Source organism: Salvelinus sp. IW2-2015, linkage group LG28, assembly GCF_002910315.2.
Source record: "Salvelinus sp. IW2-2015 linkage group LG28, ASM291031v2, whole genome shotgun sequence".
Taxonomy (NCBI): Eukaryota; Metazoa; Chordata; class Actinopteri; order Salmoniformes; family Salmonidae; genus Salvelinus; species Salvelinus sp. IW2-2015.
This window is the reverse complement of record NC_036868.1, coordinates 14,612,737-14,627,283: the sequence shown is the minus strand read 5'-3', so window position 1 is coordinate 14,627,283 and position 14,547 is coordinate 14,612,737. Positions and strand designations below refer to the sequence as shown.

At 49.8% G+C, this 14,547-nt stretch overlaps 1 protein-coding gene and 1 long non-coding RNA gene across 3 annotated transcripts in view; one reads left to right on the top strand and one right to left on the bottom strand.

Moving 5' to 3' along the window:
- Positions 1–459: 459 nt before the first annotated feature.
- aig1 (androgen-induced 1 (H. sapiens)) overlaps positions 460–14,547 on the bottom strand; it is an 84,937-nt gene continuing 70,849 nt past the window's right edge. For both annotated transcript variants that reach the window (XM_023973749.3, XM_070435879.1), the window contains 2 exons: positions 2,301–2,464; positions 460–1,220 (listed from right to left, as the gene is read on the bottom strand). In XM_023973749.3, the coding sequence (XP_023829517.1) occupies positions 1,186–1,220; positions 2,301–2,464 (199 nt within the window). In that variant the 3' untranslated portion in view covers positions 460–1,185. The remainder of the gene's footprint in view (positions 1,221–2,300; positions 2,465–14,547) is intronic.
- Positions 12,474–14,357, top strand: LOC139023232 (uncharacterized). Its single transcript, XR_011474371.1, has 4 exons — positions 12,474–12,499; positions 12,653–12,681; positions 12,865–12,894; positions 14,338–14,357. It is a non-coding gene; the product is annotated as an uncharacterized lncRNA (long non-coding RNA).

Here is a 14,547-nt window from a genome sequence, read left to right as displayed (position 1 = left end):
TAAACGTACAGCCACTCAAAGAATGTACCAACTGTTTCTATTATATACTGTGGTATACTTACATTATAGGCTAACATTATTTCGAGAGCTTTTGAGGTCTGTCTCCCAGAGTTACTAGAGCCTTGGAATAGCTGTGAATAAAAAGACATATTATGGGTACATTTCTTCTGCATTGAGCTTCTGGTTATTTAGTGTGTCTTTATGGACTGGAATGTGTGTGTTTCTCGTTAAGAGCTTGTCCAGCGCTGCACAAAGGAATTGTTATGTTTGGACAGAGTGCATCTGAAAAAGCAAGGCAGAAATTGCCAGTGAAAATATAGAGCAAAAATGAAATCATACGTGTGGTTATTTTTAATTGAATGGCTGGGCCGTCATTCCCGTGGAACTTAGTGTTATGTGAGTCTGTGAAGAGAAGAGCTGTAGTGAGACTGGCTGACACACACACACACACACACACGTCCACGACACCTCTGACTCGCTCTAAATAGCAACTTTTTATTGAAAGACCATACACTTTAAATGCGGTCATCCTTTTTTTACAAAAGCATTAAAACAAGAAACGGTATTTTAGAGCAGCGGAGCTGCCAGTCTGGCTGTCCTAGAAAATAACATTCTGTGGTACAGCTGTTAGGCACTACACATCCAGGAAAAGGCTATCATTCATGCCACTGTAGGAGATGCCCTCGCTGGAAAGCACTCCAGTGAAAAGAAAAAAAGAGAAGAGAATTTGAATACATGGCTTTTGCTAACTCTGCTGGTGTGCCTAAGCATCTTAAGATTAATATCATACTGTAGCAGTTTGTTCATTCCATTAATACAGTATACTCTGTGTTCAGATAATAACTTGAGCCTTTGAGGTGGATGAACAGGATGATTAAATACTAATAATTGGGTAAATGTAATGTCATCGTAATACCGCCAGTAAATAGAAAGGTGGTGAATTCATATCCCACCTTGTCATTGACGGAAAACAGGCATCAGTTCTTAGCTACAGTCTCAACGATTTTAAGAGGAGGACTCCGCACAGCTTTAAAAGCCAACATAATATTCCCACATATTTTTCCATAATTTATTTACACAGTGGTTGTTATTCTGCAGTCCGGGTCGGGATTGGGCCTGTCTTTGCGGCAGCCCAGTGAGGACTGGGTCTTGACTTGACGGCAAGGTTCCCACACGTGTTGGCCTTCAGTCGGCTTTAGCCTTGTCTGTGTCTAGAACACCTGGAAGACAGAGAGAAATACCAATGCACGGTTTTCTCTACTTTAATCGTGCACGACTCAAATCAGTGGTGTTGAGGGGAATATGAAGTTGTAAAAGACAGAGAGCAGAAATATTAACAGTTTGTAAATGTAGAGAGTTTGAGACCATAGTCGCAAATATCACTTTATATCCAAAATGAAAAGCCAATTGAACATTCATAGCTGACCAATTGGCCTCATATATCTATCATAAAATGTCCCGTTTGGGCAAATTGAGGTTATGTTGGAGTGGTGAGATGGGAACATGAGCTCTGAGGGATGGAGCTAAATCACAGCAGGACTAAACCAAGGAGAGGAGAGAGGGGATTGCAAAAGAGAGCCAGGGAGAGTGGATTGGAAAGAAGTGAAGTGGGAGAGAGAGAGGGAGAAAGAGGATGAAGGGATTAGAAAGAAAAGAGAGGAGGGAGAAAGAGGAGAGAACATGGGTGAAGGGGAGAGGATTGGAGAGAGAGAGAGAGAAAGGAGAGGAGAAGAGGAGACCGGAGGGGACAAGAGAAATGAGAATGGTAAGAGAGATGAGGGAATAGTGAGCAGATCAAAGGATGTAGAAGTTTGTGATAGGAAATGGAATGGTTGTGCTGATTTGTGGGTCAGTGTCAAACAGGTGGGAGGAGGAGGGATTGAGGGATTTGGTGTCTGCTAGCTGCAGTCTACTCTTCTTCTCTCCTCTCATTTCCCATCTGTTACTCAGCACCGCAGGTAGCACTACTCCCACAGACCTCCCAGCCCGCACTTTTAATGGAAATGGGTACAGGAATGTGTGTGTGTGATAGCTCAAGTGTGTACTCCTGTGTGTAGGTGTGCGAGTGTATGTGCAGTGTGTGTGTGAGTATATATGTTAGTGTGTTACACATTTTGCACTAGTTTGCACTTGTGTGTGTGGGTGAGTGCTGGTGTGAGTGCGAGAACTAATAGAGGCTCTGAAATCACAGGGATTCTGTGGAGGGATTTGCGCCAGTACAGGCCCTTAACATGCTATTCCGCTTCGCACTGTGGCTATCACACACACACAAGCGGCTGCCAGACGTCCTGAGGGCTTACATTTGGAGCCGTCCCAGATGTAGCTGTTGAGGATCTCTCCCAGGACGTAGTAGATGTTAATCAGGACAGTGAGGCAGAAGAAGAAGGCCACCTTCGCCAKGGGACTGATCTGCTCCAACAGGGGGTAGACCCACACACCGGTCACATGGTTCACCCAGCACATCCTGACAGGAGAGAGAGAGGGAGGTAGGGGTGAGATAGAGGACAACGATATAAGGAAAGAGAGAGAGTGCAGAGAGTTTATACTTTTATATTACAGCCAGCTGTCTGTGTCAGTAGAGGCTCAAAGTTGGCCAAAGTGGAGATCCTTTGTTGCTGCCATACACCCACTGTCTCTGTCACTTTGTCTGTCTGCCTTCTAGAGTATCCAGCCACATCCCTTTCATAAAGTCAGTCTGGTCCAGTGAGTGTCTGACAGACAGCACACCCACATGGTTGTCTTACTGTAGGAATCCAGACTAAACATTTTTAATAGTGAGATGGTTATATAAACGTACCCGTCCTAAACTATGCTGAACCACTGAAATGGATGTAAGATCAGATCATACAGTACATGTAATGCTATACTTGAACATACAGTACTACCGATACAGTGCAGTGGTAGAGGACATTAGAAGGACCATCAGTGACAGTGGATTGAGGTAATGTGCCCTCAAAGGAGAGAGACACTGCTAAGGGAGGTCTGAGAGAGAGACACTGCTAGGAGAGGTCTCAGAGAGAGAGACACTGCTAGGAGAGGTCTCAGAGGTCTCAGAGAGAGAGACACTTTGCTAGGAGAGTGTCTCCGAGGAGAGAGGACACTGCTTAGGAGGAGTCTCCGAGAGAGACGACCACTGCTAGGAGAGAGTCTCGAGAGATGAGACACGCAAGGGACTAGAGAGACACTGCTAGAAGAGGTCGCCGATGAGAGAGACACTGCCAAGGAGGTCTCCGAAGGGAGAGAGACACTGCTAAGGAAGAGTCTCGAGAGAACGAGACACTGCTAGCAGAGGTCTCGAGGGAGAGGAGAACATTGCTAGGAGAGTCTCCGGAGAGACAAACGACTGCTAGGAGAGGTCTCTCAGTCAGAGAGGAGAAAGACCACTGCTAGGAGGTCTGAGAGAGAAGAGACACTGCTAGGAGAGTCTCAGAAGAGAGAATGCTAGGGAGGTCTCAGAGAGAGAGACACTTGCTAGGGAGGTCAGGAGAGAGATGACACTGCTTAAGGGAGTCTGAGAAGAGAGGACAACGCTAAGGAGTCTGAGAGAGGACCACTGCTAAGGAGGTCTGAGAGAGAGACACTGCTAGGAGAGGTCTTGAGAGGAGAGGAGACACTGCTAGGAAGGTCTCAGAAGAAGACACTGCTAGGGAGTCTGGAGAGAGACCACTGCTAGGGGACGTCTCGGGAGGAGAGAGGACACTCAGGAGAGTTGTCCGAGAGAGAGAGACACTGCTAGGAGAGGTCTCCGAGGAGAGGAGAGACACTGCTAGAGAGGTCTCAGAGAGAGAAGAGACACTGCTGGAGAAGGTCTCCGAGGACATGTAGGAGAGGTCTCCGAGAGACACTGTAGGGAGAGTCTCGAGAACACTGCTAGGAGGTCTCGAGAGAGAGAGACAACTGGCTAGGGGAGGGGGGAACGGTTCCGAGAGAAGAGGAGAGAAAGAGACACCTGCTAGGAGAGTCCTCAGAGGAGAGAGAGACACTGCTATGGAGAGTCTCAGAGAGAGGAGAGACACGTGCTAGGAGGGCTCAAGGAGACACCACTGTAGGAGAGTCTCAGAGAGGAGAGAACACTGCTAAGAGAGGTCTCAGAGAGAGAGACACTGCTAAGAGAGTCTCAGGAGAGAGAGACACTGCTAGGAAGAGGTCCAGAGAGAACACACTGCAGGAGGAGGTCTCAGAGATGAGGAAGAGACCACTGCTAAGAGAGTCTCAGAGAAGAAGAACACTGCTAAGAAGGTCTCAGAGAGCAGAGAGACACTGCTAGGAGAGTCTCAGAGAGAAGAAAGGACCACTGCTAGGAAAGAGGTCTGGAGAGTGAGAAGAGAGACACGCTAGGAGGTCTGAGATAGAACTGCTAGAGAAGTCTCAGAGAGGAAGAGAGAGAACGTAGGAGAGGTCTGAGGAGAAAGATACACTGCTAGGGGAAGGTCTGGAGCAGAGACACTGCTAGGAGAGTCGTCAGAGAGAGAGAGAGACACTGCTAGGAGAGGTCTCGAGAGAACAGCTGCTAGAGAAGAGGTCTCAGAGAGATTACACTGCTAGGGAGGGTCGGAGAAAGAGAGAAGACACTGCTAGGAGAGGTCTGAGAGAAAGAGACACTGCGTAGGAGGTCTGAGAGAGACACTGCTAGAGAGTCTCAGAAGAGAGAGAGAAGAGAGAGATAGACACTGCTAGAGAGGGTCTCAGAAAGAGAGGCACTGCTAGAGAAGGAGTCTCAGAGAGAAAAAGAGGAGAGTAGAGGGACACTGCTGGAGAGTCTCAGAGACGAGAGAGACACTCTAAGAAGAGTCTAGAAGAGAGAAGAGACTGACTAAGAGAGTCTCAGAGAGAGAGAGAGAGACACTGCTTGGAGAGTCTCAGAGAGAGAGAGAGAGAGACACTGCTTGGAGAGTCTTAGAGAAGAGAGAGAAGAGAGAGACACTGCTAAGAGAGGTCTCAGAGAGAGAGAGACACTGCTAGGGAGGTCGAGAGAGAGAGAGAGACACTGCTAGAGAGTCTGAGAGAAAGAACACTCTAGGGAGGTCTAGAGAGGCACTGCTAGGAAAGTCTCAGAGAGAGAGAGAGAGAGAGACACTGCTAAGAGAGTCTCAGAAAGAGCAGAAACACTGCTAGGAGAGTCCAAGAAAGAGAACACTGCTAGAGAGAGTCTCAGAGAGAGAGAGAGAGACTGCTAGGAGAGGTCTCCAGAGAGAGAGAGACACTGCTAAGAGAGTCTCGAGAGAGAGAGAGACCACTGCTAGAAAAGAGGTTTCAGAGAGAGAGAAGACACTGCTAGGAGATCTCGAGAGAGAGAGAGAGAGACACTGCTCGGAGAGTCTCAGAGAAGAGAGACACTGCTCAAGAGGTCGCAGGAGAGAGAGAAGAGACACTGCTAGAGAAGTCTCAGAGAGAGAAGACACTGCTAGTGAAGATCTCAGAGAGGAGAGAGACCACTCCTAGGAAGTCTCAGAGAGAGAGACAAGACACTGCTAGGAAGAGGTCTCAGAGAGAGAGACACCACTGCTAAGAGAGGTCTTCAGAGAGAGAGACACTACTAAGAGAGCTCTCAGGAGAGAGAGAACACTGCTAGAGAGTCTTCAGAGAGAGAGAGAGAGAGAGACCAGTGCTCGGAGAGTCTCAGAGAGAGAGAGACATGCGTCAGAGAGGTCTCAGAGAGAGAGAGAGAGACACTGCTTGGGAGAGTCTTCAGCAGAGAGAGAGAGAGACACTGCTTGGAGAGCTCAGAGAGAGGAGAGAAGACACTGCCTAAGAGAGGTCTTCAGAGAGAGAGAGACACTGCAGGGGAGGTCTGAGAGAACAGAACACTGCGTAGGGGAGGTCTGAGAGAGACACTGCTAGGAAAGTCTCAAGAGAGAGAATAGATAGACACTGCTAAGAGAGGTCTCAGAAAAGAGAGACACTGCTAGGAAGAGGTCTCAGAAAGAGAGACACTGCCTAGGAGAGTCTCAGAGAGAAGGAGGAGAGAGAAGACACTGCTCGGAGAGTCTCAGAGAGAGAGAGACACTGCCTAAGAGAGGTCTCAGAGAAGAGAGCACGGCTAAGAAGAGTCTCAGAGAAAGAGAGAAGGAACTGCTTTGGAGAAGTCCTCAGAGGAAGAGAGAGAGACACTGCCTTGGAGATCTTAGAGAGACGAGAGAGAAGCAGACACTGCTAAGAGATGTCGTCAGAGAGAGAGAGACACTGCTAGGGAGTCAAGAGAGAGAGAGACACTGCTAGGAGAGGTCTGAGAGCAGAAGGAAACTGCTAGAGAGGTCTCAGAGAGAGAGACACTGCTAGAGAGCTCAGAGAGAGAGAACACTGCTTTAGGAGAGGTCTCAGAGAGAAGGAGAGAAGACATTGCTACGAGAGGTCTCAGAGAGAGAGAGGACACTGTAAGAGAGGTCTCAGGAGAGAGAGAGACACTGCTAGGAGAGTCTCACAGAGAGAGAAACACTGCTAGAGATCTCAGGAGGAGAGAGAAGAGACACTTCTCGGAGAGTTCTCAGAGAGAGAGAGACTGCTCAGAAGGTCTCAATAAGAGAGAAGAGAGAAGACACTGCTGAGAGAGAGGTCTCAGAAGAGAAGGACACTGCTAGGAGAGTTCAGAGAGAGAGAGAGACCACGGCTAGGAGAGTCTCAGAGAGAGAGAGAAGAACTGCTAGAGAGTCTCAGAGAGAGAGACACACTGCTAAGAAGCGTCTCAGAAGAGAGACACTTACTAAGAGAGCTCTCAGTGAGAGAGAGACACTGTAGGAGAGTCTCAGAGAGAGAAGAGAGAGAGAACTGTCGCGGAGATCTCAGAGAGAGAGAGGACTGCCTCAGAGAGTCTCAGAGATGAGAGAGAGAGAGACACGGCTAGGAGAGTCTCAGAAGAAAGAGAGACCACTGCTAGGAGAGTCTTCAGAGAGAGAAGAGAGGACACTGCTAGGAGGAGTCTCAAGAGAAGAGAAAGACACTGCTAGAGAGTCTCAGAGAGAGAGACACACAGCTAAAGGAGAAGGTCTCAGAGAGAGAGACGACTACTAAGAGAGCTCTCCAGTGAGAGAGAGACACTGCTAGGAGGTCTCAGAGAGAGAGAGAGAGAGAGACACTGCTCGGAGGAGTCTCAGAGAGAGAGAACACTGCTCAGAGAAGGTCTCAGAGAGAGAAGAGAGAGGACACGCGTTGGAGAGTCTGCAGAGAGAGAGAGAGGAAGACACTGCTTGGAGGAGTTCTCAGAGAGAGAGAAAGGAGAACCACCTGCTAGAGAGGTCTCAGAGGAGAAGAGACACTGTAGGGAGAGGTCTGAGAGAGAGAGAGGACCCACTGATAGGAGAGGCTCTGAGAGGAAAGAGACACTGCCTCCAGGAAGGAGGTCTCAGTAGAGAGAGAGAGAGAGACCACTGCTAGAGAGGTCTCAGAGAGAGAGAGACACTGGCTAGGAGAGTCTCAGAGAGAGAGAGAGCCAACTGCTAGGAATCTCAGAGAGAGAGAAAGACCACTGCTAGGAGAGGTCTCAGAGAGAGAGACACACTCTAAGAGACTGTCTCAGAAGAGAACACTTACTAAGAGAGCTCTCAGTGAGGAGAGAGAACCACTCTAGGAGAGTCTCAGAGAGAGAGAGAGAGAGAGACCACTGCTCGGAGAGTCTCAGAAGAGAGAGACACGCTCAGAGAGTCTCAGAGAGAGAGAGAGAGACACCACTGCTTGGAGAGTCTCAATGAAGAGAGAGAGAGACACTGCTTGGAGTCTCAGAGAGAGATGAGAGAGAGGACACTGCTAAGAGAGGTCTAGAAGAGAGAGAGGACACTGCTAGGGAGGTCTGAGAGGAAAGGAGACACTGCTAGGGAGGGTCTGAGAGAGACACTGCTAGGAAAGTCCAGAGAGAGAGAGAAGATAGACACTGCTAAGAGAGGTTCTCAGAAAAGAGAGACACTGCTAGGAGAGGTCTCAGACGGGAGAGAGAGACACTGCTAGGAGAGGGTCTCAGAAAGAGAGACACTGCTAGATTAGTCTCAGAGAGATGAGAAGACACTGCTAAGTTTAGAGGTCTCAGAAAGAGAGACACGCTAGGAGACGTCTCAGAAAGAAGACACTGCTAGGAGAGTCGCAGAGAGAAGGACCAGAGAAGGGGACACTGCTCGGAGAGTCTCAGAGAGAAAAGAGAGACACTGCTAAGAAGGTCTCAGAGAGAGAGAGACTGCTAAGAGAGTCTCCAGAGAGAGAGAGAGAGACACTGCTTGGAGAGTCTACAGAGAGAGAGAGAGAGAGACACTGCTGGAGATCTAGAGAGAAGAGAGACGAGACACTGCTAAGAGAGTCTCAGAGATTGAGAGAGACACTGCTAGGGGTCAGAGAGAGAGAGAGACACTGTAGGAGAGGTTCTGAGAGAAAAGGGGACATGCTCAGGGGAGGTCTGAGAGAGACACTGACTAGGAAAAGTCTCAGAAGAGAGAGAGAAGAGACACTCTAAGAGAGTCTCAGAAAGAGAGACACTGCTAGGGAGAGTCTCAGAGAGAGAGAAGACACTGCTAGCGGAGTTTCTCAGAGAGAAGAGAGAGAGACATTGCTAGAGAGGTCTATAGAGGAGAGAGGACACTGCTAAGAGAGGCTCTCAAGAGATGAGAGAGACACTGCTAGAGAGGTTCTCAGAGGAGAGAGACACTGCTAGGAGAGTCTCAGAGAGAGAGAGAGAGAGACACTTCTCGGAGAGTCTCAGAGAAGCAGAGAGACTGCCTCAGAGAGGTCTCAGAGAGAGAGAGAGAGAGACACTGCTTAGAGAGAGGTCTCAGAGAGAGAGAGACACTCTAGGAGAGTCTCAGAGAAGGGAGAGAGACACTGCTAGGAGGAGTCTCAGAAGAGGAAAGGACACTGCTAGGAGAGGTTCAGAAGGAGGACACCACTGCTAAGAGAGGTCTCAGAAAGAGAAGACACGACTAAGAGAGCTCTCAGGGAAGAGAGAGACACTGCTAGGAGGAGTCTCAAGAGAGAAGAGAGAGAGAGAGACACTGCTCGGAGAGTCTCAGAGAGAGAGAGACCAACTGCTTCAGAGAGTCTCAGAGAGAGAGAGAGAACACTGCTTGGAGAGGCTCATAGAGAGAGAGAGAACCACTGCTGGAGAGTCTCAGAGAGAAGAGAGAGAGAGACACTGCTAAAAGGTCTCAGAGAGAGAGAGACAACACTGCAGGGAGTCTGAAGAGAGAGAACTGATAGGGAGAGGTCTGAGAGAAAGAGACCACTGCTCAGAGAGGTCTCAGAGAGAGAGAAGAGAGACACTGCTAGGAAGGCTCAGAGAGGAGAGAGAGGCATCGAGAGAGTCTCAAGAGAGAGAGAGACACTGCTAGGAGAGTCTCAAGAGAGAGAAAGACCTGCTAGGAGAGGGTCTAGAGAGAGAGACACACTGCTAAGAGAGGTCTCAGAGAGAAGACACTACTAAAAGCTCTCAGTGAGAGAGAAGACACTGCTAGGGAGATCTCAGAGATGAGAGAGAGAGAGAGACACTGCCTCGGAGAGTCTCAGAGAGAAGAAGACACTGCTCAGATGGAGGTCTCAGAGAGGAGGAGAGAGAGACACTCTTGGAGAGTCTCAGAAGAGAGAGAGAACACTGCTTGGAGAGTCTCAGAGAGAGAGAGAGAGAGACACTGCCTAGAGAGTCTCAGAGAGAGAGAGACACTGCCAGGGGAGTCTGAGAGAAAGAACACTGCTAGGGAGGTCTGAGAGAGACACTGCGAGGAAAGTCTCACAGAGAGAGAGAGAGAGATAGACACTGTAAGAGAGGTCTCAGAAAGAAGACACTGCTAGGAGGAGTCTCAGAGAGAGAAGACACTGTAGAGAGGTGCTACAGAAAGAGAAGACACTGCTAGGATAGTCTCGAGAGAGAGAGAACACTGCCAAAGAGCTCTCAGAAAGGAGAGACACTGCTTAGGACGACGGTCTCAGAAAGAGAGACACTGCGGAGGAGAATCTCAGAGAGAAGGAGGAGAGAGAGGGACACTGCTCGGAGAGTCTCAGAGAGAGAGAGACACTGCTTAAGAGAGTCGTCAGAGAGAGAGAACTGCTAAGAGAGTCTCAGAGAGAGAGAGAAGACAACTGCTTGGAGAGTCTCAAGAGAGAAGAGAGAAGAGGAACACTGCTGGAGAGTCTTAGAGAGAGAGAAAGAGAGAACACTGCTAAGAGAGGTCTCAGAGAGAGAGAGACATGCCTAGGAGGTCAGAGGAGAGAGGACACTGCTAGGAGAGTCTGAGAGAAAGAACACTGCTAGGAGGTCTTAGAGAGACAAATCTAGGAAAGTTCAGAGAGAGAGAGAGAAGAGACACACAATGCTAAGAGAGGTCTCAAGAAAAGAACACTGCTAGGAGAGTCTCAGAGAGAGAGAGACACGCAGGAGAGTCTCAGAAGAGAGAAGAGACATTGCTAGGAGAAGTCTCAGGGAGGGGGGAAAGGAGGGGGGAGGGGACACTGCTAGAAGGTCTCAGAGAAGAGAGAGAGAACGCATGCTTAGAGAGGTCTCAGAGAGAGAGGAAGACACTGCTAGAGAGTCTCAGAGAGACAGAGAGAGAGACACTTCTCGGAGAGTCTCAGAGACGAGAGAACGGCTCAGAGAGGTCTCAAGAGAGAGAGAGAGAGAGACACTGCTAGGAGAGGTCTCAGAGAGAGAGAGACACTCTAGGAGAGTCTCAGAGAGAGAGAGCAGACACTGCAGGAGAGTCTCAAGAGAAGAGAGAAAACACTGCTAGGAGATCTCAGCAGAGAGAGACACACTGCTAAGAGAGGTCTCAGAGAGAGACACTACTAAGAAGCTCTCAGTAGAGAGAACACTGCTAGGAGAGTCTCAGAGAGAGAGAGAGAGAGAGACACTGCTCGGAGAGTCTCAGGAGAGAGAGAGACAACTGCTCAGAGAGGTCTCAGAGAAGAGAGAGAGACACTGCTTGGAGAGTCTCAACGAGAAGAAGAGAGACCTGCTGGAAGCTCAGAGAGAGAGAGAGAGAGAACTGCTAAGAGAGGTCTCAGAGAGAGAGAGACACTGCTAGGGGAGGTCTAGAGAGAGAGAGACACTGAAGGGAGAGTCTGAGAGAAAGAACATGCTAGGGGAGGTCTGAGAAGACGACTGCTAGGAAAGTCTCAGAGAGAGAGAGAGAGATAACAACTGCTAAGAAGGTCGCAGAAAGAGAGACACTGCTAGGAGAGTCTCAGAGAAGAGAACACTGCCTAGGAGGAGGTCTCAGAAAGAGAGACACTGCTAGATAGTCTCAGAGAAGAGAGAGACACTGCTAAGAGAGGTCTCAGAAGAGAGACACGCTAGGAGAGTCGCAAAAGAGAGGACACTGCTAGGAGGAGTCTCAGAGCAAGAGAGAGAGAGATAGACACTGCTAAAGGAATTGATCTCAGAAAGAAACACTGCTAGAGAGGTCTCAGCAGAGAGAGGAGAGCAGAGACACTGCTAAGAGAGGTCTCAGAGACGAGAGGAGATCACTGCTAGGAGAGTCTCAGAGAGAGAAGAGACACTGCTAGGAGAGTCTCAGAGAGAAGAAAACACTGCTAGAGAGGTCTCAGAGAGAGAGACCACTGACTTAGGGAGAGGTCTCAGAGAGGCGAGGACACTTACTAGAGAAGCTCTCAGTGAGAGAGAGAGACACACTTGCTAAGAAGGTCTCAGAGAGAGAGAGACACTGCTAGGAGAGTCTCAGAGAGAGAGAGAGAGAGACACTGCAGGATAGTCTCAGAGAGAGAGAGACACTGCTAAGAGAGGTCTCAGAAAGAGAGACACTGCTAGGAGAGTCTCAGAAAAGAGAGACACTGCTAGGAGAGTCTCAGAGCAGAGAGAGAGAAGATAGGACACTGCTAAGAGAGGTCTCAGAAAGAAGAGACACTGCTAGGAGAGTCTCAGGCAGAGAGAAGACACTGAAGGAGATGGTGCTCAGAGAAGAGAGAGAGAGGACAACTGCTTAAGAGTAGGTTCAGAGAGAGAGAGACACTGCTAGCGGAGCCAGAGAGAGAGGAGAACACTGCTAGGAGAGTCTCGAAGAGAAGAGAAAAAACACTGCTAGGAGAGTCTCAGAGAGAGAGACCACTGCTAGAGAGTCTCAGAGAGAGAGACACTCTAAGAGAGCTCTCAGTGAGAGAGAGAACACACTGCTAAGAGACGTGTCTCAAGAAGAGAGAGACGCTGCAGGAGAGGTCTCAGAGAGGAGAGAGACACTGCCAAGAAGAGGTCTCAGAGCAGAGGAGAGAGACTGCTAGAGAAGGTCTCAGAGAGAGAGAGAGAGACACTGCTTGGAGAAGTCTCAGAAGAGAGAGAGAGAGAGAGACACTGCTTGGAGAGTCTCAGAGAGAGAGAGAGACACTTGCTAAGAGAGGGTCTCAAAGAAGAGAAGGAGACACTGCTTGGAGAGTCTCAGGGAGAAAGAGAGAGAGAGAGAAGAACGCTTGGGAGAGTCTCAGAGAGAGAGAGAGAGAGACTCTGCTAAGAGAGTCTCAGAGAGAGAGAGGACACTGCTAGGGGAGGTCTCATTAGAGAGAGAGACACTTCTAGGAGAGGGTCGCAGGGAGAGAGACACCTTCTTAGGAGAGGTCTCAGGGAGAGAGACACTGCTAGGAAGACGGTCTCATAGAGAGAGACGCGCTAGGAGAGGTCTCAGAGAGAGAGAGACACTTCTAGGAGAAGTCTCAGAAGAGAGACACCTTCAGAGAGTCTCAGGGAGAGAGACACTGCTAGGAGATGTCCAGGGAGAGAGACACTGCTAGGAAAGGTCTTCAGGGGAGAGAGAGAACGCTAGGAGAGGTCTCAGGGATGAGAGCACTGCTAGGGAAGTCTCAGGGAGCAGAGACACTGCTAGGAGAGTTCTCAGAGAGAGAGAGGACACTGCTAGGGGAGATCTCAGGAGAGAGACACTGCTAGGAGAGGTCTCAGGGAGAGAGACACTGCTAGAAGAGGTCTCAGAAAAGAGAGAGAACTTCTGAGGAAGCAGGTCTCCAGGGAGAGAGGACACTGCTAGGAGAGGTCTCATGGGAGCGAGACACTGCAAGGAAAGGTTCCTCAGGAGGAGAGACACTGCTAGAGAGGTTCTCAGAGAAACACTGCTAGGGGAGCTCAAGAGAAGAGAGAGAGAGAGAGAGAGAGAGACACTGCTAGGAGAGTCTCAGGCGAGAGAGACACTGCTAGGAGAGGTCTCAGAGAGAGAGGACACTGCCAGGCGGATGATTCAGAAGAGGAGGACATTCTATGAGCAGGTCTCAGGAGAAAGACACTGCGAGGGGAGGTCTCAGGAGAGAGACAACTGCTAGGAGTCTCAGAGAGAGGAGAGAGAGAGAGAAGACAACTGCTAGGAGAGGTCTCAGGGAAGAGAGACACTGCTAGGGAGGTCTCAGAGAAGAGAACACTGCTAGGAGGTCTCAGAGAGAGAACACTGCCTAGGAGAGGGTCTCAGGAGAAAGACACTTGCTATGGGAGGTCTCAAGTCAGACATGCTTAGGAGAGGTCTCAAGAGAGAGACACTGGCTAGGAGAGGTCTAGGGAGAGAGACACGGCTATGGAGCGTCTCAAGGTCAGACATTGCTAGGGAGGTCTCAGGGAGAGAGACACGCTAGGAGCGTCTCAGGAGCAACCACTGCTAGGAAGGTCTAGGGAGGGACAGCTGCTAGGGAATTCTCAGGGAGGAGAGACACTGCTGGGGAGCATCTCAGGGAGAGAGAGACTGCTAGGAGAGTCTCAGGAGAGAGACACTGCTAGGAGAAGTCTCAGAGAGAGAGAGAGGACACGCTAGGAGAGTCTCAGGGAGAGAGACACTGCTAGGGAGATCTCAGGAGAGTGACACTGCCTCAGCAGAGCACCTGTCGTCGGGCGTCTGTGATGATCATCTAGACTCGCTTGTGTAGAGACTAGCTCCATACGCGTGCAGCAGCTCTATCGCCGTAGCCGCACACGACACCATGCTCCGCGGTCGGCTCGAGGTCTCGAGCCCAGCTGATGAGGTATATGATTGAGCAGCACACTGCAGTAAGATTAACGCATGAATCGCGTGCACATCCTCGAGCTGCACACGAGGCAAGTAAGCATCGATATAGTGTGTCAGTAGCCGAGAGACATCGATCGGTCCTCACAGGAGATGACTAGCGCCTCAGATGAGAGATGCAACGAAGCCATGTCGGCGAATCCGCGGTCTGTGCAACGCAACAGCGAGACACTGCTTAGAGAGGCTTCTCCAAGAGTGGGTATGAACGCTGGCAGGTCCAACACACTGCTAGGAGAGGTTCCTCCAGAGAGAAGAGACCCCACTGCTAGATAGGGTCTCCCAGAGAGACGAAGACCACTGCTAGGAGCAGGTCTCAGGGAGAGAAAACCTGCTAGGAACCTCAGAAGAGACACTGCGAGGAGAGGTCTCAGGGAGAGAGACACTCTAGAAGTTCAGAGAAGAGAGAGACACTGCTAGGAGAGTCTCAGGAGAGGAACAATGTGGAGACGGTCTCAGCGGAGAGACACTGCTAGGAAGGTTCTCAGAGAGACACTGCTAGAGAGGTCTTCAGAGAGAGGAGACACGCTAGGAGAGGCTCAGACGAGAAGAGAGACCACTGCTAGGAATCTCTCTC